The 25,658-nt window shown below is 41.3% G+C and overlaps 1 protein-coding gene across 2 annotated transcripts in view; it reads left to right on the top strand.

Moving 5' to 3' along the window:
• Nucleotides 1-319: 319 nt before the first annotated feature.
• The window catches only part of FEZ1 (fasciculation and elongation protein zeta 1), a 39,213-nt gene continuing 13,874 nt past the window's right edge, over nt 320-25,658 (top strand). The window contains exons 1-3 of one of the 2 annotated variants that reach the window (XM_037505548.2): nt 320-436; nt 5,454-5,809; nt 12,944-13,043. In XM_037505548.2, the coding sequence (XP_037361445.1) occupies nt 5,499-5,809; nt 12,944-13,043 (411 nt within the window). In that variant the 5' untranslated portion in view covers nt 320-436; nt 5,454-5,498. Of the gene's footprint in view, nt 437-5,453; nt 5,814-12,943; nt 13,044-25,658 lie in introns of those variants that run through there. The other variant, XM_054693184.1, reaches the window with a different exon arrangement.

The raw sequence follows: 25,658 nt of genomic DNA, 5'->3' as shown, positions 1-25,658 counted from the left end.
TGAGGCCTCCATCTTGGCAGCTACAGCCTGCACACATCTTGAAGCTCCTGAATATTCATGAGGGAAGCAGAAAGGCCAATGTTAAAGGGGAGAGAAATAGTAATCCATAAATATTAATAAAGTCAGGCCACATGTTCCGTGCAAGGCTATGAATGCGAAGAGATGACGTCTGGTTTCTGCGCGTGCCAGTTGTGCGGGTGCCCGAGCGCAGCGCGCCCCCGGGAGCCCAGGCTGGAGCGCGCAGAGGGGGCGGAGGGGACCGGGTGGAGGAGGGGAGCGGAGCCGGGCGCCCGCGGAGCTGCGGGGGGAGCGCTCCTCGCTGGCTGCTGCCGCTGCCATCGCCGCTGCGCTGCGCTCCGGCCGCTCGCCGTGGCCGGTGGATGGGGGTGTCCAGCTGAGCCCCGCGAGACGCCTCCCTCCATCAGGACCCGCACAGGTGCCGTCGCGGGGGGCGACCTTAGTCCGGACCGACCCACTGCCGTGGGTGGGGGTTGGACATGGGTGGTGAAGGAGGCCCCGCGTCCCGGGATTCTCCGGCCCGCAGGTCGGTGGGCGCCGCAGCCCCGCATCCGCCCAACCCGTCCTGTCCCGAAATTCGGATGGAAGAACCCAGAGGCGGGCGCCCTCCGGCACAGCCCGGAGTGCAAGGGACGCCGTGCCGGGGCTGGGAGATCTGGGATGATGAGGACTTCAAGCATCCTCGGAGGCTCGGTGCCCCCAGCCGAGCTGGCGTGTGTGTGTGTGTGTGTGTGTGTGTGTGTGTGTGTGTGTGCGCGCGCGCGAGCGCTGGGGGCTGTGGGGCCAGGGAAGGCTGCCCCAAGGTGCTGGAGCAGCCGCTGGCTGGGTATCACCTCTCAGGACCGTTATCTGGTCCAATCACTCTTACACACCCTGGAATCATCTATACCCCAAAGAACCTTACCCCCGCACTCTGCCGGTGCCACTCTGGGGTGGGGGTGCCGAGCCTTCCCCCAGCACCGGGCATTCCTGCAGTGTCAGAACCGCTGGCAGCTGCTGCAGCCGCTGGGGGCAACGATTGTTTCACCACGGGAGAGGTCGGAGAAAGGACGTGTGTGGTGGTGGGGGGCGCGCTGCCCTCTTGTGGGCCCAGGGCCTCTGGAGCTCGGATGCACAACGCTTGATGGAGCCCGAGAGGGAGGCTTGATCACTATCCTCTCTTCTTTTCTTCTGACGCTGGGCAACCCCTTCCACCCCATCCCACTCCGGGTCCCGGTGTTGTTTGGCCAAAGAGCCATGGAGTGTGTGTGAGGCCTGCGCGGGCTGAGCCCAGCTTTCTTGGAGCCAGCCATTGTGCTGCTTGGAGGAGCTTTCTTTACCCCAGCTTGGGGGTGGGGAGAGGAGAGTAGAGGGGGATGTGAGATGAGGGTGAATGGAGCTGCAGGAGGAGGGGGGCGAGGGAGAAGCAGAACCACGGGCTGCTCACTTCTGTGCAAGAAATACTGTCAGAATGGGAAGCTGGCAATCATCTAGCGTACTGGGTGTTGCTGACGAGCAGAGGGAAAACTGAAGGTGGATCAGTGGAGGACAGGGTTTGGGGATGGGAGGGGGCAGCATAGAATCTATTGATCTATGGGGCTGGCAATGGGAATAAGGAGGAGAAGGAATGTGGCCCCTGGAGGTGCGGACGTCCAGCCCAGCAGGGGGAGGCATGGTGAAATCTCTGCTCTACTCCACTCACTCAGCTCTGGCAGGCAGGGATGGGTAATTTGTACTGCAGCCCCAAGCTGCAGCTAATGCATCATTATGCTCTGAGAGAGGCTGGTGTGTTTCCTACTGGGTCTCTGTTAAGCTCCTCTTTTCTCTTCCAAATTATATCATCTATTGGGAGCCTAAATAAATGGAATGGGTTATACAACATTGTAAAACTGCAGTCCTGTGCTCTGTTCAGTGACAAAGGGGAAAAATTAGACACTTCTCCTGTGGTTCCTTCTTTCAGCCATTCTTCATGTATTATTTTTTAAAAAAATTGATTTTGGAAATATAGCTAAAGAGGGCAAGCTATTGCTTATATTAACCCTAGCTGTTAAGAGTTGGACATTTTGGTTGGTGGGCAAAGCCTACCCACCAATAGAGCAGAGAGAAAGAAATTGGGCTGAAGGAAGCAGTGTAGGGAACACCAGTCACAACCCAGACATCTATCTTTGAAGCCATGGTGGAGCCAGTCAGAACACCTGGCTCTCATCTCCTCTACACAGTCAGAGATCTTTCTGTAAGTGCTGGACTCTGATTGTTGAATGACTTCTGATTCCCAGTGCAGGTTTTTAGGTGTAACTTCATCTCCAGCTGGTCATTCATGCGGCGCTTCTCCACCCCTGGGTAGTGAGTTGATGAAAAGAAATCAGGCTGTATTGTGGATTGTTTCAAATGATCATGTTTTTGAACTCTAGAACTGTGATATCTATTTCTTCTTTTGAAATCTTCTAGATGAATCCATTTTTCTCTAGCACAGCCGAGGCTAGGTGCTTACTAATCTTCTTGTCAACATTCAGTCCCAGTCCTAGCTTTTGGAGGATTGTTCTCTTGTTGGATAATAGTGTAGATTATGCTATTTCAAATCAACACCCCCAATTGGGGTCCTTCCTATCTCCCCTAGAGAAGAATACGAATTTAAAGGAAGTTTGAAAATCTGGAACACCAGCTGGTTATCTTTTGTGTCTGGCCAAAATGGAACCAAAGATCCAATAGGCTTTGGCCAGGTAAACAGAAAATAGCAGAGGCACCTCAGTAAAAAAGATGACAAAATTCATTCAGCAATAGTTCTCTTATTTGATAAACATTTGAAACATCTCACATAGAATGTCACGGTTGACAGTTTTTCTTTTACCTGAAGCACTCTCACCCCACATTTTCATGTAACCAACATCCTCATTTTCCTAAAATCACTGGCATTTATTAGACACTTTGTGTATTCCGCATTGTGCTTAGTCCTTCAAAGGCTATCTCATTTACTCTATAAAATAACTATCAATGTAAATCCTATTTTAAACTCCATTTAATGGATGAAAGCAGGCACAAAGAGACTGATAATTTGCCCAAAGTCTCATAGCTAAGAAGTGCTAGGACCAGCCAGAGAACCTGGAGTAGATATGAATCCTTCATCTATAAAATCTCCCATTCTCTATTGCATGCTGCAGTCTTTTCTAAAATAACATTTTTGGTGCTTAGTGATTCCTAACCTTTTTTTTTTTTTTTTTTTTTTTGTACTAGGGGCCCTCTTGGCAATGTGAAGAAAAGGGATCTTTCCCCAAATGTCTTAAATGCATATGCTAAAATATAGTTATATTCAAAGAACTTTTGGCAGTCTATGGGCCCAGGGAAAGAACCCCTGACTTGGAATTAGTTGTGTAGTGCTGTTTAGTTGTCCAATATGGTAGCCATTAGCCACATGTGACTACTGGGCACTTGAAATGTGGCTAGTCCAACTAGAGATATAGCAGGAATGCGAAATACACACTGGATTTTGAAGACTTAACATGGAAAGGGAATGTAATGTGTTGTTAATATTTTAAAATAAGGATTAAATTAGAAATATTTTGGATATAGTGGATATAACCAAACATTATTATTAAACATTATTAAAACATTATAATTATTAAGTTAGTAGTTTATTAAAATTCACTTTCAAAGATCAATACCAACACCTTCATTTTAACAGGAATCAGGACCCATGAAGCTTGTCACTCAGCCAACCACTGGCAGGTCTGTTGACTCTGGAGCCTGTATTCTTTCCAAGATATGCTGCATTTATATCTTTTTACTTTGTTCATTATTTTTCCAAGGGCCTATCATGTTACCTTGGCGAACTGTAAATGATCAGAATATGTTTTCATGAGATAATAGCTGACTTAATCCCAGTTGGATCTGAGTGGATCCTCACCTGCAATGCCATTTGCCTCACTTATTTAGAGCTTGGGTTTTGTAGGTGGAGATGGAGAATAGCACTCCTAGGGCAGAATCCATGGTTTTTGCTGTCTGGTTCTCCTTGGGTTGTGGCTCCAGTTTAATGGTCTAACTAGTCCAATCATTACACAGACAGGAGAGAAATGCTTGCTATTATAGGGAAGGAAGCTGAATATGTAGAGAAGGGTAGATAGGCAAAAATGCTGTGCTGTCTGAAATAAAAAATGAGAAACTGTGAGTGGGGGACCAAGGTCATTTTGCAATGAGGGATCATTGATTGATTGCCTAGCCCCAGGGCAATGTGTACTCAGAGGAGGCTATGCAGAGGATGTCTGTGCCCTCGAGGAATGTAAATTGGGGAAGGGGTGGATGCACACAAAGATGGATAAATCACAGTTGAAGGCAGTGCAGGAAGAGGGTCCTGTAAGAAGATGAAGTCCTGGAGCTTTTGAGAAAGAAGACTGGCCTGAATGCAGCATTCCAGGTTGAGGTGCCCAAGATGGTATGGAGTTTGAGTTTGGGGCACACTGGTAGCTGGGTCTGTCTCTTATGGGATAATCCACTGTTGGGTCCATCCCTCTGGCATAAACTCTGTGTCTGAGAAAATCTCAGGTGCTTGTTTGAAAGTCTCTATCAGTGTCCTTTGAGTCTATTATTTATTGATGAGAGTAGTAATTGCCAGGTCTAGAAATCCCTACCCAAAACCCATGGGGTCAGACGTGTTTTGGAATTTAGATTATCTTAAATTTTGGAAGGCAGTAATAGAGTGGGTATTCTGCATATGATCCTTTGGAGACTGAGGTAGCAATTTCTATAATTAAAAAAAAAAAAGATATTTCAGTAGCAAAACCCACTAAATGGGATACATTAAAACATAAGTAGCTTTATATTCATGTAGCTCAGATTTAGTTGCCAAATGGGTTTAGTTCAGGTTAGGTTTTTTTTTTTGTCACCAAATAAGTTACGAGAAATTTCCAATTTTCAGGATGCATGATTAATGATGTGAACCTATGATAATAATAATAATGATAATAAAAATAACAGAAATTATATATTGAACCATATTGACATTTACTATTGCCAGACACTTTTCTAAGCGCTTTGCCTGTGCTAACTCTTTTAACTCTATGGCAACAATTTGAGATGGGTCCTGTTATTTCTGTCTTGAGAAGAATAAAAATAAACAGATTTAGTACTTGCTGAAGTCACAGCTGGTAAGGGACTGAACAGGATGAATACCAGTCTGTTCCAGGGGCTACCTACTTAACCACTGCACTTTGTTTTTTGGAGCAGAAAATTGAATGCAGGTGTGTCTCCAAAATTTACTTGTTTTGGATTAGTGTTATTTGCAGTGACCATGATATTTGAACTCCCAAAGTGCATGGTAGTGAGGAAATGCAGAAGCAATGGATGTCAGCAGAGTAGAATCTGTTCAGTGGAGACAGAATGATGGAATATGTGATCATGATTCCCCAGCAGAGCTGGCACTAAAACTCAGTCCAAATTCATAGCACCTTGTTTATTCCTTCTAGATAAACAACTCCTGAAAGTTGCTGTTGTTCTATTGCTGTGCCAGAATGGAGGCGCCACTGGTGAGTTTGGACGAAGAGTTTGAGGACCTTCGGCCTTGCTGCTCAGAGGAGCTGGAGGAGAAGCCACGGTGTTTCTATGGCTCATCTCCACACCATCTAGAGGACCCCTCCCTGTCTGAGCTTGAGAATTTTTCATCTGAAATAATCAGCTTCAAGTCCATGGAGGACCTGGTGAATGAATTCGATGAGAAGCTCAATGTCTGCTTTCGGAACTACAATGCCAAGACCGAGAATCTGGCTCCAGTGAAGAACCAGTTTCAGATCCAAGAGGAGGAAGAGACTCTGCAGGATGAGGAGTAAGAAGTCTTAATATTTGGGGGTTCTGTCTTCAACCTTTTGTTTTTATATCAGTGGTAATCTACCCAAGTATTAGAAATAAGGACCAGGAAAAGAAAAGATTATCTGTGATGGGTGATTATGTCATTGGAACAGTTTGCTTCAAGGGTTATGAAAAAATCTCTAAATTTACAACCCCCCCCAACCTTACATACAAATGTTAATATCTGTCCATGTGAGAAAGCATACAAATTGAACTGAGAGCCCAGGAAACAAAAGAGATAATGAGGCGAAATGACTTCTGGGTATGCAGATTCCCTGTGTCACTCACAATCACCTTCTAGGGTTTTAACAGTAGTTAAGAAAGGGGATTTGAGAAAATTGCTATTTGAGGAAAGAGAAAGGGGGGTAAATTAATGAAGGGTATTTGGGGAATTTAGTAAAAATAAGAATGAATTCCCTGTGGAGATAATATATGCATCGATTGTTCTTTAGGAATCACACAAGAAATGTCAAGCAATAGAATTTTGGAGCAACTGCACTTTTGGTTTCTCTTTAGGAACTTGAGTGGGAGGAGTTGCCCATAAATCAGTGGGTAAGAGGCCTGGCCTAGAGCATTGAACCTGACTGTATTTTGGGGATATTTGCTTATTTGATGACTAATGAGCCTATCTCTGTGAATGGAGGGGCTAATAGCTGTCTATTCTATTCCCCATATAAGTGTGCGGTGTGCAGTAAATGATCAAATAATATTTTTGAATGAAATGTTGAAGATTGGATGAGCAATAGTAGCTAGCCTTGTAGGTGCAAATAATGTATTTCTAGGCTCACACCATTTCCTTCTTTTCCTTTTAATTAATGCTAACCTGAGGGCATGATCATGGAGATCATCTGACACAAACAGTCCTGTAACTGCGGGTTATGTGTTTCAATTCCTTTTTAAGTTTCATACTAATTCTTTTTAAGATTCTGAGCCTGTTAGTAATTGTCCAACTCTTAAAGTCAAAAAAGAATGGCTCTGGGGCTTTATTATAGAGTATTTTTCACTCTAGTTCATTGCATCAGGCAATGAACTAGAAATACAAAGACTATGAATTCTAATTTTCATACTCTCACTAACTTGCTAGTATGACCTTGGGCTAGTCACTTAACTCAAGTTGACTGCGTGGGTCTTCATCTTTGAAACCTCCAGAGCTCAATCTTGATGAAGCGGGACTAAGGACTTGCAAGAACCTAATTTCTTACCTCACCCAGACAGCCCTCTGAAAATGGCATTTTAAGATGCATCCAATTCCTTTTGCTTCCAACAAATCATTTTCCCCATATCTACCCCATCTTGGCTCATTAAGGGTGAAGGCCCAATGAACAGGTTTTTATTCTCTTTTAGACCATTAGCAGAGGCCACTCAATGTTAATTATCATCACATGGGATTATGGGTCCTCATCTGATTTTTCTGAATTGCCTGCCTCATTGACTGTCTCAGCCAAAAGACCAAAGGTTGAAGAATTCCTTAGAGATAAAGTATGACTTGGGGGCAGTGTAGAGGGAGGAATCTGGAAGAGAGACATGAGGACACATTTTCTAAGCTTTTAGTGTACCTGAAGCTTCATAATTTAAAATAAATTTAAATTTGATTAAACACTTTGCTTTAATGTATTTTAATTAAATTTTGATTAAAATCCTTTGTTTTATGGATATCTGTCCACATATTTCAACCGTGAAATTATGGTGAGGTAAAGGAAAAAGATAATTTAATATCTCACCTGGAGGTGATTCTCCTGTGTTTAGCTCTCATGTTGTAATGAACTTGCTTAGATTTAGTAATTAGAGAGATATTTCACCCACAATTCATTGGGTAGGTTAGCACTAAATAATAGAAGTTTAAAATGTAAGCAAAGACATTCTTGGTCAATAAGTTTTTTTAAAGATGGCATAAATTATAGTGCAAATGCAGTGATTCTTTTGAAGTTTTTTTTTTTTTTTTTTTTGGCTGTTATTACTGAAGTAAACAACTTGATTTGTCAGAGCATGGAAAGTTCTAGGTACTAAAAGAGAGTCAGATTTGAATTTATATTCCCTGTTTTTACTTTTTTTAATTTAAGCAATATTTTTTCTTTTAAAAAATATTTTTGTTATTTTATTTTCTGTTTTTAAGTTTAGAAAATATTCCAGGAATATTTTATATGTATATGTGTATGTGCATATATATGTGTGACCACCCTTTCCTTAGTCATAAAAAATTGGACCTGGATGTCAGAGTCTTTCAGGGGTCATTACAATTGGCCCCTAATGGGATTGGACAGTCATCAGCTCACCTCCTACTTCATTAATGTCTCTCTCACAAGTATCCTGGAGACATAGACATAGGGAGCAAAGCATGTGCGAACAATGATAGCTTCCTGTTTTTAAGACACAGTTTTGGGATAAAGTTAAAAATAAAGGGCACACAATATATAAATTCTCAACCATACTTTAAGTTGAAGACAAGTAAATACCAAATCATCAGATAGAGAAAGCTGCAGATAATGTGATTTATAGCAGCACTATTTACAATAGCTAAGCTATGGAAACAACCCAAATGGCCAAAAATAGATGACTGGATCAAGAAGATGTGGTACAGGGCCTCCCGGTGGCTCAGCAGTTGAGCGCTGGGTTGCGAAGCTGCCCGCAGCCTCTGCAGCGCCGGTTCAATCCCCAGCTGCTCCCCGGCCACTGGAGGAGGGTCCCACATGGCGGCGCGCAGACCTCTCCTGCCGACCGCTGCTCCCCTCAGCAGTGTACTTCGGTCCTTCTGCCTGCTCTGTTCCCCCTCTGGCTCTGGTGAATTCTCTCACCCTCCCGCGCTTCTGACTGTACCCAGTGCTTGTATAAATAAATGAATAATAAATAAATAAATAAATAAATAAATATTTAAAAAAAAAAAAGATGTGGTACATATACACAATGAAATATTACTCAGCAATCAAAAAAGATAAACTTATGCAATTTGCAGCAACATGGGTGGAGCTAGAAGAGATCATGCTCAGTGAAATAAACCAGAAAGAAAAATAAAAATACTGGATGGTCTCACTCATAGCAGGAATTTAGAAAACTGAAATAAGGAAAGTAAAGTTCTTTCTTAGGGAGTCAGTTTCCCTACTAGAAGGCAGAGATAGTATTGATTCTATTTAAGCGTTTGTCTTTTAAGCATTTGAAAGGCTCTACAAAGTTGAAAGTCATTATTGTGCTAATAGGTCATAGTTCCTGCATATTAATTGCAAAAGGGTTCTCATGTTAACACACATCTAAATGTGGCTTTGGGCATGACTGGTCACAGATAAAGTCCAGGACAAGGGCAGTAGCCAGCCTAGAGGGGATTAAGGGACATGTTACCAAGATGGAATTCTAATAAGCCCTTTAAGCTGTCTACCATATTGTCAGAAATAATTGTGTGTGAGTGTGTGTGTGTGTGTATGTACATGTGTAGCAGGATTAATCTAGCTTTGATAGCTGTATTGCCAGTTCCAGGCCCACGTCTTTGTATGCATGCCTTGTTACAACCCATTTTATTGGGTTTGCTCATGCTCCTCTGGCATCCTTTTCCAAATCCCTGGCCCTCTATGGCGAAACATAGTTTAGTCAATTCAACAGCATCTAAGCCCAAGCTGTAAAATATGCACATGAAAGAAAGACCTTTTCTGTTATTATAGGGACTGAAGAGCAAATTGAATCTGGGTGCCATGGCAGCATAATGCTGGGAATTGAAGCAACCTGCTTAATCTTGGTTTTTGATAAAAGATAGAGTGGGTACCTTTCAAAGTCGCCTTTCCCTAAGATTAAGTAGCAGACTGCTTCTCAGGGAAGTGGAATTTTACAGTCCACCTCAGGGTACCTATTAAATGAATATATTCATTCCCAAGGATGCTGCTTATGGCAGGATAGGCTCTCTGGGGAGAAAATCCCTTCCCATTCTCTCCCTTACTGAAAGCTTTGTGTTTTTCCCCTCACCCCGGCTCCTTTTCCTATGACGGCCTGCCTGCCAGTCTGCCAGTGTTCTGCTGGGGATCTTGACAGAAAGCAGTTGTGTATCCTTTCTGCCTCTGCCATCCCAGGTTTTATAGATTGATGGAGCACCATGTCCAGAATAATGTAGTTAGAGATTTTTTTACCCAGAGCAAGCTTCTGAACTGCTGGTCTAAGTTGTAATTTGGAATGGTATGTGATTCTTATGTCTGGGCAATGCCAAAGTCAGTCGTAAAATTCAGACAGAATTGGAATAGTAAAGTGATAAAGAATGTGAGCTCTGGAGCTGTACAGCTGGGATTCAGCAGCCCTCCCACCCCCCGCCCCCGTCATTACTGACTATGTGGACTTGGACAGGTTAATTAACTTTATGATCAGCTTTTTCTCACAACTGTTTGCCTTATAGAGGTATCATGAGGAATGAATGAATTAAGCCATAACAAGAGTTTAGAATAGTACCTGGCTTATAGTAAGTGCTCATTAAGTCATGGCTGCTGTTATTACTGTTAAATAAGCACTGAGTAAGTACAAGAAGGCCATGCAAGTGATTATAAGAGATGACGGCTGCTCTATCTTAAGTTATTTATGAAACTTAAGGGATAAAAAAGTACATCAGAGAGGAAGAAGAAAATCTGGACAAAACTTGAAAGAGAATGAGGATGGCTTGAAATCCCCAGGGGACAGAGGTTTAGAGAACTGTCACTAAAAATGTAGAATGAGAAGATGAAATTTAGACTTTGAAGGCTTGGATGAGAAAGGAAGTCACTCCCTCAATGATCTGAGAGAGTCCCAGGGTGTCCTTTTCGGGGTGGAAGCTGTTTCAAGGTCACTGGAGAATGTGCAGTCCATGAAAGCTTCCAACTTCCATCCTGCCTTCGAGAGGGACAGAAGGATGCTGCTTGTTTTGGTTTTTGCTGAATTTCACTTTTCCAGGCACCTTGTGCAGGGACAAATCTGAAGGTCAGTGGCTGCATGCATATTCACTCTCACAGCAGAGGATGCAATGCAGCGAGAAAAGGAGTAGTTGCCGGTTGATTTTCCTAGTGGTGCATGCGTGGAGTTTCTCATCTTGGAGATAGCAAATCATATTTACCTCTTGGCTTTAGAAAGCTAATAAGATTTAGATTGAACATTAGCCTGGATTAATGAAGCTCTGAAAGTGCCTGATGCAGATTGGATTATCACCCATGGTTTAAAAGTAGGCTGAAATCCTACTGAATAGATGTCTAGGGTACACTTGAGTTCTTGAGTTCTTTTTTTTTTTTTTTTGTGGGACCCTCGTGCGCTGCAGAGGCTGCGGGCTGTAAGCCCAGCGCTCAACCGCTGTGCCACCAGGGGAGGCCCTACACTTGAGTTCTTAAAGGAATATGTGGATAACCCAACATTGACATTAACTTGTGTTTTGTTGAGTTCCTTTTATTTGCTTCATCTCTGATTCAGTGCATGATATAGCAGGGAAATCTCTTTGTTTATAAAGTAAGGCATCATGTATCCGTCCTGTTTTGTATCTGTGAGTAGCCCTGATCCCCCACTATTGCATGTATCCAATTCAAGTGTCTGTGCTCTGTTGTGTAGAAAACACACATGTGTCTTTTCAGCATCTCACCCCTTATTTTGTTGTGTTTTGGACTTAATCCATATGTATTCAAGGATTAAATTCTCCTTTTAAAGGCTTCTTCCTTTAATTTTTAATTTTTTATTTCCTATTATGTCTAAATACAGTGGACCTTCTTCGATCTTGATTTCCCCAGTATCACTGTTTCACCTGCACAGGCTCCAGAAGGAGATTGCATGGAGTGTGCTGTACTGATGTACTTTATATTTTTTTTTAAGATTTATTTATTTATTTATACAAGAACCGGGATACAGGCCAGAAGCGCTGGAGGGTGAGAGGATTCACCAGAGACAGAGTGGGGAACAAAACAAGTAGACTGACTGAAATACACTGCTGAAGGAAGCAGCGGGAGCAACAGGAGAGGTCTGCCGCTCCATGTAGGACCCTCGCTGGCCGGGATCGAACCGGCGCTGAAGAGGCTGTTGACACCTTCACAGAGCGGTGCTCAACCGCCTGCGCCACTAGGGGAGGCCCTGATTTACTTTATTTTTTTTTAAAAAGATTTATTTATTTATGCATACAAGAGCTAGAGTGTAGGCCAGAGGTGCAGGGGATGACAGGATTCACCAGAGAGAAAGTGGGGAACAAAATAGGCGGATCTACTGAAATACACTGTTACGGGGAGCAGCAGACGAGTCAGGAGAGGTCTGCTGAGGCATGTGGGTCAGCTCCCTGACTGGGGATCCAACTCAAGCTGCAGTGGCTACAGATAACTTAACAGTGCTGAGACTTAACCCCTTGCAGTACAGGAGGCCCAGTACTAATTTACTTTAATTTCTTAGTATTGACTAATAATTCATTCCTATATATGAAAATCTGTAACTTTAGGATTTCCCTCCAACCATTACCGTACTTTCCCCCCACAAAGAAATCTTTCTGAAATAATTAGGAATTATTGAAAACCCTTTCTTATAATGTTCATGTCAGAATATTTAAAAGAACCCATCTTTCCCCACTAGAAATAAATTGTGTAGATAGAGGTGCATGTGTTGGTTCCTTTTATATATTTATCTTAGAGTGTCCTTGATGGAGACTTGGTGCCCCTGGATCTGCATTGCTAGGGTGTAAGTTTGTGCCATCCACCCATAGGCTCACTAGAACATTCTGGGTAATAGGTAAACGTGAACAACATTGACATTATCCGCTTACCAACATTAGATGTCAGAAGTTAATTTTTCGTCCTTTAGATGGACGTTTCTTAAGTTCATTTAATGAAGGATGGATTTATTTTCAGGGGCAACTTACTTATTACTGAAAGTGGTTTGATTATAGGCACTGTCACTTTTATCTCAATGGAGAGAAATTCCTCTTCTGTTGCAAACACCTTTTGCACCGAAACCCCTGGCTAGGGTCCATTCTCTCCTGGCAGTGCCTCTAATTCAGTTTCTAAGCTGCTTTTCTCCTGCATGCTGGAAGGCAGATGATCTCAGCCTGGCACACACAGAGGCCTCTCTCCTTCCCTGGCCCAGCTCTTCCTTCCTCCAGGCAGGGCCAGGCCACAGATGTGTGCTAATGAGAGCTTCTCTTTGTTTACAGGGTTTGGGATGCTCTGACAGACAATTACATCCCTTCACTCTCAGAAGACTGGAGGGACCCAAACATCGAGGCTCTGAATGGCAACAGCTCTGATACCGAGGTACCTTTCTGGGGCCCTCCTATTTAAGAGGGCTTGAGAAGATGTGGATTCCAGTTAGAAAAACATTTAGTCACTCAACAGTTTCCTCCATGATGTAATGAAGCGCAATTCAAAATTTCGCTGGGGTGGGTGGCGAGTAAGCTGAGGTGGGGGGATCCAGTATCTACCCGGTGGTTGGAATGATTATCTGTAAAAGGTGTGAACAGATAACTTCTGTGACTGATTTGTGTACAACATTCAAAAGTTGGGGATCTGAAGTAAGAGGAGGAGGTATCATAGACTTCTTTTGAGCTCAAATATGATAGTTCAACAAAATCAAGTTTTTATGTATCTAAAACGAACAGCTCGGGCCTCCCTGGTGGCGCAGAGGTTGAGCGCTGGGTTGCGAAGCTGCAGCTTCTGCGGCGCCGGTTCGAACCCCGGTTGCTCCCCGGCCACTGGAGGAGGGTCCCACATGGCGCGCAGACCTCTCCTGCCGCCCACTGCTCCCCTCAGCAGTGTACTTTGTCCGTCTGCCTGCTCTGCTCCCCGCTCTGACTCAGGTGAATTCTCTCACCCTCCCACGCTTCTGACTGTACCAGTGCTTGTATAAATAAATAAATAAATCTTTAAGGGAAAAAAAAAATCTAAAAAAAAAAAAAAAATAAAAAAAAAAAAATAAAACGAACAGCTCAGTTCAAGACGCAGGGCTGAAAAGCAGGTGCAGCCAGATCTAGGGAAAGCTCAGGGTCTGGCTCATGGGTAGAACTGGGGCCCTGATATTAGTTGAGGTGGCCACTCATTGAGGAGGAATTCTTCGTGAAACTCAGCCAAGGAGATGTTTATGATTCTGGGCCAGAGTCACATTTGATGGCTACTGAAGTCAAAGAAAGTAGCCTAAGAGCTTCTGAAAAAGAAAGGATGCTTATTTCCAGTTGATTTGCACTGACAACAGGAAGTGACCTTTCTCAAGATCCCAGTTGTTCCTCCTCATTGAACCTACATAAAGGTAAAATCATTTACTGGCTCTGTCCATGCCAAAAAAAACCCAGTTTCTGCCTGTAAAGGAAATTTGACTACTTATCAGGAAGGGCTGTCACAGTCCTGTGAGCTCAGCAAATGAGGAAGAAGGATGGCTCTAATCTTCCCAGTGTTCCAGAATTGAGTCCACATGAAAGAGCAAAAAACAGATTCCCCTTATAGGGAGGGTGATATTTCTTTTTTTACAAAAGATTTATTTATTTATGCATACAAGAACTGGGGCACAGGTCAGAGGTGTGGGGGGGGGGTGAGAGGATTCACCAGAGACAGAGTGGGGAACAGAACAGGCAGACTGATGAAATACTGCTGAGGGGAGGAGTCAGTAAGATAGGAGAGGTTTGCTGCGCCATGTGGGTTAGCTCCCTGGCCGGGGATTGAACTTGTGCTACAGTGTCTGTGGATAGCTTCATGGTGCTGAGATTTAACCCCTTGTGCCACTAGGGAGGCCTCTGAGTGATATTTCTATAGATCATTGTCCAAAATAGCCAAGCAAAGAGATCAGTAGCTGGTCTGTTGAGAAGGTGGCGGTGTATCCTTCGTAACTCTTCTAATATTAGTAATTCAGAATACTCAAAATTTCAAAGTTTCATTGAGTGGGGCAGGTAAGATGATGACTTTGAGTGAGACCAAGACTTGCTACAAACCTGCTCAGCATATAGGAGGCTGTGTTTCAGGTCATGTTTTAACTCCCAACTCCTCATTTCCCCTGAAGTGCTTGCACACATAACATTAAGTACTTACCCAAAAGGCAAAAAAGAAGGAGGCAATAATGGACTAAATCTAGTTACTGAAATTAAATCAGGTCCATCATGGTGCAAAAGGCAGATTTTGCTTTGTTATCTCCTTTGCCGCCTTTCCAACTCATTTTGCGGATTAAGACAAAGGATATATAAAATAGCCTGCCCTTCAAAAGGACTCTAATTTATCCTCGTTTGCAGATTTCCCTCAAGAGGGTTAATATTTCAGGGTAAATTGAATGACCCTGAGAAGGATGATCTTGGGTTCCTTTTGTTGTAGAATTTCTTCTATCTAACCCGTGGGAGAAGGACAGGGTAGAAAAAGTGGATGGATTAAGCCTGTTTTATTTCAGCCTTCTTTATTATCTGGATTCATTGCAGTGGAAGCTCTCTTAACTGACCCCAGTTTAAACGATTTGCTAGATTAGCCAGTGTGCTGTATTCCTTTTGCAAAACACACCGCCCGAATGCCCTTGGAATGCTGAGTGCACACAGCCGCTAGGGTACTCTCCAACAAGCCTCCTCTCTCTCCTAAATACTTAAATAGTTCATTGCCAACAATCAGTAGTATTTGTTCCCAAACCTGTTCATGCTTGTCCTTGTGACTGTAATTAAGTCATTTAATTAAATGTGATAGAAACTTGAATTATGACCGCAGTCATTTTTGCTATTTTAAAGTCAAACTGACACATGCACTTACTTTTATTTTTTTTATTTTTTATTTTTTAGATTTATTTATTTATGCATACAAGAGGTGGGTTACAGGGCAGAGGTGCGGGTGGTGAGAGGATTCACCAGAGACAGAGTTGGGAACAGAACAGGCAGACTGACTGAAATACACTGCTGAGGGGAGCAGCAGGCGAGACAGGAGAGGTCTGCTACACCATGTGGGTTGCTCCCTGGCTGGCTGGGATCAAACTTGTGTGCACACTTAGTTTTAAAAGCCAAATAATACTTTTAAAATAAGACTTAAAAAACGGGGCCTCCCCTGGTGGCACAAGCTGTTAAGCGCCGTGCTGTGAAGCTGTCTGCAGCCTCTGCAGCGCCGGTTCAATGCCGACCAGCGAGGGTCCCACATGTCACGTCAGACCCCTCCTGTCTGGCCCTCTGCTCCCCTCGGCAGTGTATCTCGTCAGTCTGCTTGTTCTTTCCCCCCTCTGTGTCTGATGAATCCTCTCACCCTCCCGCACATCTGGCCTGTACCCTGGTTCTTGTAGAAAATAAAAAAATCTTAAAAAAAAAATCTTAAAAAAAAACCTTAAAAATCCAAAAGACTTGTTTTTCCCTACCACATAGAGACAACCACTTTTATTTGTTTTAGCTGTTTCTCCACTTTTCTAACTAATACATTTTGCTATTCTTTATTTAAAATGAACAGTTTTGACTGTTAGCTATTAATTTTATTATGGGAAGAAGATTTAATTCTTTTTCCCATGTCAAATATTTATGCATAACCTTCCTCTTTTTAATATAGCGTGGTCACCAATTAATAATTAAATCAATAATAAAAAATACATATACTGTTGTAACTGTATAAATACTATTTCTGTTGAATCATGTATTGTTCTGTCAGAATATTTCCTATCTTGTACAACTTTGCAATGTGTAGTGAAGAATTATCTTTCTATTTGTTCAGTTTCCTATATATCTATTGTTATAGTCACCTCTCATTATCCTCAGGTAATATGTTCCAAGACCCCCAGTGACGATCTGAGAACTGGATAATACTGAACCATATAAACCATATGTGTATATATATATATACACACACCCCTCTAATAAAGTTCAATTAATAAATTGTATAGTAAGAGGTTAACAACATTAATTAATGATAGAACAATTATAATAGGTACTATAGAAAAAGTTATGTGAATGTGGTTTCTCTCTTGCAAGGTATCTTATTATACATTGTATTTGCAGATCTTGATCTTGGGTAACTGAAATCATAAAGGCAAATCCACAGCTAAGGGAGCCCTACTGTATGTAGCTCAACCTCAATGTGGGTGAACTGTAAATCTTACAGTATGGTTTAAAAGATCAAATATTTTATCAATTCAGTTGTTTTTCCTTGAAAAGATTCAAACTATTACCCTCTATCTTTCTGCCATCAACCAGGTTGGTCGTACTCCAGAGCTGGTGTACAACCTGTCCTGGGAACTTCCTTCATCCTGATCTTGGGGGCTCTTCTTGTCTCTCTCTCCTGTTCTCTGCCTGTCAAGTTTTTTCTTTCTGGGTATAGTCCCTTTTTTTGGTAGGGAAAAAATCCAGTATATCCTTGAGAATGGGTACAGAGAAATGTTTTTAGACTGTATGAGAATGTCTTTATTTGTCTGTAATGTATGTGACTGAGAGTTTGACTTGATTGGTAGATATTCTAGATTGCAAAAGATTTGTACTCAATTCTGAAGGCATTGTTCTCTTGTCTTCCAGTTTTCAGTTCCACTGAAAGCCCCAAATCTATCCTGATTTTCTGTTTTGCATATGTGACTCCCTTTTGGGTCTCTCTAGAAGAAGCTTTGAAGATATTTTCTTTTTCCTTTCTCATTGGAAATTTTACAGCAATGAACTAATTTATAGTGAGGTTTGTTTTTTCTTCATACATTATGCTCAGTAGGTCCTTTCAACCCGTTCTTGGAAGCTCATGACTTTAAATCATGGCAGGCTTTCTTGTATGCTTTCTCTGAAGATTAATTATTTCTGTTTTCTGCCTCTACTGAGATGATTATATAGTTTTCTCCTTTATTATGTTAATCTGATGAAGCACATGAATTGATTTTCAAATTTTAAATCAACCTTGCATCCTTGAGATAAATGCAATTTGGTCATAACGTATTACTATTTTATTTTTTGGTTTTCTTTTTTCCAGTTTTATTGAAGGGCAATTGGCACATATTAAAATGTGCGGTTTGATAAGTGTTGACATATGAATAGATCTGTGAAACCATCATCATAATCAAGATCTTGGACATATCCATAACTGCCCCCTCTCGTGCTCCTGACAACCACTTACCTATTTCTGTCACTGGAGATTAGTTTGCATTTTTGAGAAATTTGTATAAATGGAATCATGCAGCATGTATTCTTTCCCCCATCTTTTAAAACTTAGCATAATTATTTAGATATTTATCCATAATTTTGCATGAATGATCATGCATCATTCCTTTTCATTGCTGAGTAGTAGTCCATTATATGGATATATCATAATTTGCTTATTCATTCACCTGTTAATGGACTGTTGGTTTGTCTCCACTTTTGAAATATATAAAGTTACAATGAACAATTTTGTGTAAGTCTTTTTATGGACATATTTCTTTGTTTCTCTTGGGTAAAAAGCAATGAGTAGAATATCTGGTCAAACGGCAGGTATGTTTCACTTTTTAAGGAGCTGTCAAACTGTTTTCCATTTGGAGAGTGGAACACCTTTTAAATTTTAGATATTTGAGCAAGTGTATAGTAGTATTTGACTCTGCATTTCCCATATGATATTGAACATCTTCTCATATTCTTTTTTTTTTTTTTTTTTTAAAGATTTATTTATTATTTATACAAGCACTGGGTACAGTCAGAAGCGCGGGAGGGTGAGAGAATCCACCAGAGCCAGAGCAGGGAGCAGAACAGGCAGACTGACGAAACACACTGCCGAGGGGAGCAGTGGGCGGCAGGAGAGGTCTGCGCACCATGCGGGACCCTCGTCCAGTGGCCGGGGAGCAGCCGGGGATCGAACCGGCGCTGCAGAGGCCGCGGGCAGCTTCGCAACCCAGCGCTCAACCGCTGCGCCACCGGGGAGGCCCTCTTCTCATATTCTTATTTATAACTTGTCTATCTTCTTTGTTCAGATTTTTTGGGCCATTTTTCTTAGTAAGTTGTGTTCTTATTCCTGAGTTATTAGAGTTCCTTATATTAAAAGATAAAATGAGGCATCTCAAATTTTTAAGGTTTTGAGCAAAAACCAAATCAGCAACACCAAACAGGGAGTGGTTAGAGTACACCATTCACAGGAGTTAGAGCAAAGACTACAGAAAGGAGACAGAAGCAAAGCAAGGAGATGATTTAATTGGCAGTTATATTATTTGGGAAAGCCCTGTTGGCTCTATGTGATAAGTTGTTTGTCCTTAGGTTTGAATTCTTAACCTTGAAGTATGAGAGGCTTAGTTTGCAGTGTGATCAGTAGGCTACAATGGCTTTAAAGTCACTGAGTCTAATGGATCCTTAATTAATTCATTTAACACATATATTCTAGATGTAAGTCTTTTATCTCATATATGTTTTACAAATATTTTCTCCTTGTTGATGGATTGCCTTTTTGCTTTCTTAGCATTAGGTTAAATGAGATGAAGTCCAATTTATTGATATTTTTTCTTTTTAGTTTGTGCTTGGGTTGTATTTAAGAAATAGCCAAATTCAGGATGACTGGGAGTTTTTTTCAAGTCTTCTAGAAGTTTTATAGCTTTAGCTTTACATGGCTTATGATACATTTCAAGTTAGTTTCTGGTGTGAAGTGAGAGTCAAGGATTATTTTATTGCATTTTCCAGTACTGTTCACTGGACATATCCATTCCTTATTGAATTGTCATGGCACCTTTGTTGAAAATCAATTGATCATATATATGTAGATCTACTTTTGAATTTTCTATACTGTTTCATTAATATGTATCTATCTTTATGTCAATATGATGCTGTATTTATTGCTATAACTATCATAAATCTTGACATAAATCTTTTTTGTCTTCTATTATCTGTCTTCTTAGTTGTTTTGTATTTTAAGTCCTTTGTATTTCCATATAAATTTTGGAATCAGCTGATCAATTGCTTTGATTTATAGACTTTGATTTGTAGACTGTTAAGTCTATAAATCAGTTTGTGTATGTAGGTCAGTTTATTTGGTCAGGTTATGTGGTCAATTATACTGTGATTTTTAAATATCTCTTCCTTCCTTCCTTCCTTCCTTCCTTCCTTCCTTCCTTCCTTCCTTCCTTCCTTCCTTCCTTCCTGCCTTCCTGCCTTCCTTCCTTCCTGCCTTCCTGCCTTCCTGCCTTCCTGCCTTCCACTGAATTTTTATTTTATTTTATATATTTTTTAACATCATTTTTCATTTTTGCACATTGTGTGCATTTTCATCTTGGTTATATTCCCCATACAATCCCCACCCCCCTTATTTTGACCCTGATCCCTCCTCCTCCTTGCCCTCTCTCCCCCCCCACCCCCATAGTGTGTCTCTGGTTATAGTTGCTTGTTGATTTTGATTTTTACTGTATTATAATTAGTCTTTTTTTCTGGTCCCTTATTTAGGTTTTCTAAATTCTTGCTATGAGTGAGACCATCCGGTATTTTTCTTTTTCTTTCTGGCTTATTTCGTTGAGCATGATCCCTTCCAGCTCCATCCATGTTGCTGCAAATTGCATGAGTTTATCTTTTTTGATTGCTGAGTAATATTCCATGGTGTATATGTACCACATCTTCTTGATCCAATCATCTATTTTTGGGCATTTGGGTTGTATTCATAGCTTAGCTATTGTGAATAGTGCTGCTATAAACATAGGGGTGCTGGTGCCCTTTGGAATTAATGATTCTGAGTCCTTTGGGTAAACACCTAGGAGTAGAATTGCTGGATCATATGGAAGCTCCATCATTAGCAGGTTGCCTCCTACTGCATTTTTAATGACTGGAGCATCAGGACACTTAGAAACCATTACATTGTTGCTGATGAGTATTTAAGTTTTTAGTTAATGTAAATCAGTCATTCTTTTTTTTTATTTTAAATAATAAATTTTATTTTTATATTCCCCATACAATTGCAACCCCCGCATTCTGACCCCAATCCCTCCCCTCCCGCCCCCCACCCCCCAAAAAGTGTCTCTGGTTCATAGTTTTTTGTTGATTTTGATTTTCACTTTCTTATAGTTATTCATTTTCCTGGTCCCTTATTTAAGTTTTCTAGATTCCTGCTATGAGTGAGACCATCCGGTATTTTTCTTTTTCTTTTTGGCTTATTTCACTGAGCATGATCCCTTCCAGTGCCATCCATGTTGCTGCAAATTGCATGTGTTTATCTTTTTTGAATGCTGAGTAATATTCCATGGTATATATGTACCACATCTTCTTGATCCAGTCATCTATTTTTGGGCATTTGGTCTGTTTCCAAAGCTTAGATAAATCTTTATCCTGCAAAACAAAACAAAAAAATAAATTTTTATCTTAAGATAAATTCCACTTAGCCATGATGTATTATCCAGTTTTTATGACATGGGATTTGATTTCCTAATATATTTAATAAGGATTTTTCCATCTATGTTCCTGAGGAATCTTTTTTCTATAATTTTCTTTTCTTGTAATGTCATAAAATGAATTGAGACTTTCTTCCTCTATTTTCTGAAAGAAAATGGATTGTTAGATTGACCTTATTTCTCCTTAAAGTGTTTGATGACTACACCAGTTAAACTGTCTGGACTAGGATTTTCTCTTCTGAGGAGTCTTTGGATACAGATTCAGTGTGTTTAATATATAAAGAGCTGCTCAGATGGTTAAAGTTGATCCTGTGCTGGTTTTGATAAATTGTGATTTTGAGGAATCTGTTAATAATCTAAGTCATTGAACATACTGACCACAAAGGTATTTTTAATATTCTCTTACTCTTTTAATACCTGTAAGATCTATCGTCTACCCCCTTTACATTACAGTGATTGTTAATTGTGCCACTTCACATGAAACATTAAATACTTCCAAGAGTTTAAGTTCATTTCCTCCATCCCTTATGTTATTGTTGTCATGTATTTTACTTCAGTCCACATTATAAAATCCCACAACACAGCTATTATTTTTGCTTTCGTCACTTAGCTATCTTTCAAAGAAATTAAAGGGGGAATTTTACCATATCTGGTATTCTTTATTCCTTCTAGTAGATCTCATTTTCCCTAATTTCCTTTTAGGCCAAAAAACTTTCTATTGTATTCCTTGCAGTGTAAAATACACAGACTCTCTCCTCTTTCATTTATTTCATGTTTTCCCTTTCTTTCAAGGATCACAGCCTTGCACTGCCTGTGTCCAGTGCCTGAAAACAATTGCCTCATAGATTTTGTCCAGATTTATAGTTGTCCTTGGCAGGAGGGGCAAATCCAGTACTTTCCTGGCTGAAAGACAGCATCTCTTCCCCTTTTTACCTTTCGGAGTTCCTTTTATTCAAGTGTCGAACTTAACTGATTTTTAAAAATACATGCTTCTTTTGTTTCACTATCTGGGGGATTTTTTCAGCCTTATTGCCAATTCTTCTATTGAAATCTAAATTTTGCTGTCATATTTTTAATTTCTAAGAGCCCTTTCTCATTTATTTTGATTAATTCTAATAAGTAGGTCCTGTTTCTAAGAAGCTGTGTCTTCTGTCATCCCTCTGAGGGTAATAATGATAGTTTCTTGGAAGGAGTTTTCTCTGTCCTCTGTGTTATTTCCAATTTCCATTTTCTGCACATTTGTTTTAGTTCCTGTGTTTCATGTTGTAGATTTTCTTCAAATGCCTGGCAATCCTTTGGCATATTGTCATTTTTAAAAGTGAGGCTAGGAGGCTGAGCTCTTTCTGTGGGTGCAGAGCTTGTCTTATTGGACAACACCATCTGTAAGGATCAAGCCATTTTATTTGGAGACCCCAAATATTGCCATTTATCTGTTAGATCTTTTATTCTTGGCAATGCCCCAGAGTTGTACTGATCGCAGAATAGAGTCCTCCATTTTCTTGCTTAGTGAGAATAAGCCTGGATGCCATCGTCCTTGGAGCCTAGTCAAGGGAGGAGGCTGGGCTTTCTTTGGTGAGTGTATAGATTTTCACTTAATCCCTTTGTTTTTGGCAAGATCCCTCATCCCCACGTCCAGGTGACCTGGTGTCTCTGAGTCTAGAATTTCCCTAGTTTAACCCTCCAGGAGTGAAATCTCCAGTCTTTAAAGGGTGGGGATGCTAGTTGCCTTTCTATGTGGGATGGAAGAAGTGACCTGGGGTCTAATTGCTGCTGAAGAAGAATCCCAATGATTCCTTCTTTTTCCAGCTCACACTGCCAAGTGAAGTCCCTGCCTACTGAACCTTCCAGGCTCTTCAGAATGAAGTCACCTGCTTTTGGAAGCTTCTGCCCTGAGGGTGTAACTCTCTCTAGTCTGCTTTCTAGCCTCTCCTTTGCCGTTGTCTTTTCTCTAGTTTGCTTTGTCCCTTTAGGATGTTCTTTTTTGATCTCTTTGCTCCAATTTTAGTAGCATTTCAGGAGGAAGAAGGGATAAATGTGTGTGTTCATCTCCTGTGCACCTGCCTTTTACTACAGAGAAAAGAAATCGGCTGCCACTTGAAAAACTGTGTGGTGATTGGATGATGCAAGAAAAACTATGTGAAACTCTCCTCAGAGGCCCATCATGGAAGAAGAGGCCTTGGCCTCATATTGGGAACTTTGCAAATAATTAAATGCACATTTATATTTAGGTCAAAATAATATGCTTGAGCTATGTATGAGTGTAGTATTAATATTACTTGCAGTCCACATTCATTAGATTTTTCAGTTAATCAGCCTGGGGATACAGAGGAATTGGCCTGACACCCACACTGCTTAATAGTGACTACTGAACACAAAGATCCAGACTTTCTTGTACTACCATGAAATAAGGTTTAGCAGTATTATCAGCTCCAGAGAAGATTGTCTGGATTTATTTATTTTTATTTATTTATTTTTAAAGATTTATTTTATTTATCCATAGAAGAGCTGGGGTGTAGGCCACAGGTGTGGGGGTGGTGGTAAGAGGATTCACCAGAGACAGTGGGGATCTACTGAAATGCACTACTGAGGGGGAGCAGCGGGTGAGATGGGCGAGACAGGCGAGAGGTCTGCTGCATCATGTGGGTCAGCTCCCTGGCTTGGGATCGAACTTGTGCTGCAGTGGCTGCCAATACCTTCATAGTGCTGAGACTTAATTCCTTGCGCCACCAGGGAGGCCCTGCATTTATTTTTAAGCTTGAAGCTACTATGTTACAGTCCTAACGGCCTATTCTACCAAGAGCAGGAGGATGAAGAGGCTCACTGAATGGTATGGCCAGACATTTTCTGAGTCTAGGTCTTTTTTTCTCAATTCTTGGAAGGAGTCCCTTGGAAGGATGATTGTCCTCTGAAGAGCAATAGTTCATTTCAATAGTGTGGAAACAACTTGAGTTTTAGTTGTTAAAGAAATTCAGCCCCAAATGACCTGGCCTACAGATTGTTTTTAACTTTCTATTTCCCATTTTAACACCGTTTGCCACACAAGAGGCTAAAGGAACCCTCTGTAGCAATTTCTGTGTCTATGTCATGTATCAGCAATAAGAGATGGGCTTATCTGTCCATGTGTGCATGTATGTTGTATGTATGATCATCACCCATAATAGAGACTCCTCCTATCTGTAGACATAATCCTACTGTTTTTCAAAAATCTTCCTCTTTCTCCATGTTAGTTCCCTTCCAGCTCTACTCTACACAAGATATTGTCCTGATAACAGGCAGGTATGGAGTCTGTAAATAGCATTTGTAAGGAAAGAGGGTTTGATGAGAAGTGATGGGAGCTAATGAAGCAGAGTCTGGTGGGACTGAGAGAAAGAAAATGTGGGGCCAGCCTGAGATAGGGTGAGGAGGGATGAAAGAATCAGGAGAGCTGGGAAGGGAGGAGAAAAGACCCAGGACAGGTGGATGTGGTGAGGGTAAAGGTAGGAGTACCCTGCCCATGGGAAGGGGATGCTTATTGTATGCTTGTATGCTTTTGATACATTCTTGTATGCTTTTTTGATTTCTTGTATGCTTTTTTGAACTGAGAAAATATGGAGTAGGTAGAACTCCCATAATACTAGGCACTCATCTGAACTTTCACAAGCTTGTAATCGATATTTAAATCTCATTTTATCCAAGCATGACAAAGCAGACCTATAGGCACTTTGCCAGAGGGGAGAGAGGAGAGAAAGCACTAAGAGTGTTCATGTCATCACCTACTAACATTTGAAACAGAAGGGCCTATTCCTAAAAGCTTCCTTCCTGCCTTTAGTCAGGAACTTAGAGGTGGTGTAGTTGAAAGATCCAATATTAAGTCAGTGAGGTAAGCCCCCTGAGATTAGCCATATTTCAAAAAAAAAAGGAAACTTTCCATTTTTTAAAAATAGACTCTATTCCCCCCACCACCCCAATAAATTAAAGTTCTGGTTTTAGACTAATACTTGCTGCCAGATGCTTGTAAAAAATGGCCCAATCAGAAAACAAAAACTCTGTTTCCCAGTATGACTCCAATGTCTGCATCTAACATCTGGCCCGAGGAAAGTTCTGCCACATGAGTCTGTGGTGAACAAACCACAGCTCCAGGAGTTCCATCCTGCAGGGTGGGGAACAGAGGGGTCCAGGCAGTTAGCTCAGGTGGTAGACTTGGCAGAGAGAGAAGCATATGGGCTTGACAGAAGAAATAGATGTCACCATCTGGCACACAGCCCCTCAAATGATCCTGTTCTAACCCTTATCCAGGTTGAGCACAGATGGCATTTGAGCTATGTTGGATTAATTTTTTTATGACATAATCCTGGCTTTACACAAGCAGAGATAGGAAGGTGATGTGTTTTGTTCAGGATGTGTGCCAAGGTGGAGCACAAAGAAGGAGGGGAGAAGTTTTGGGGGGTAGGTGACCTTTGACCTGACTCATGGAATTGGAACTGGGGTGTTTCGTGTTAGGGTAGGAAAAGTGTAACCCCAAAACACAGGTACGTGAGCATGTTGGCTGTTGGTGAGCAAGTGAAATTGATTCCTGGATGAGAGGAGGCTCTGCAGAAAGCTTCCCTGGAAATATTTCTTGCCAGGCCCAGATGATGCTCAAATCAGCCTTCTAG

Source organism: Talpa occidentalis, unplaced genomic scaffold, assembly GCF_014898055.3.
Source record: "Talpa occidentalis isolate TD23 unplaced genomic scaffold, MPIMG_talOcc4v2.1 talOcc4.12, whole genome shotgun sequence".
Lineage (NCBI taxonomy): Eukaryota > Metazoa > Chordata > Mammalia > Eulipotyphla > Talpidae > Talpa > Talpa occidentalis.
Note: the sequence above shows the minus strand (reverse complement) of the source record. Positions and strands in the feature narration are given on the sequence as shown.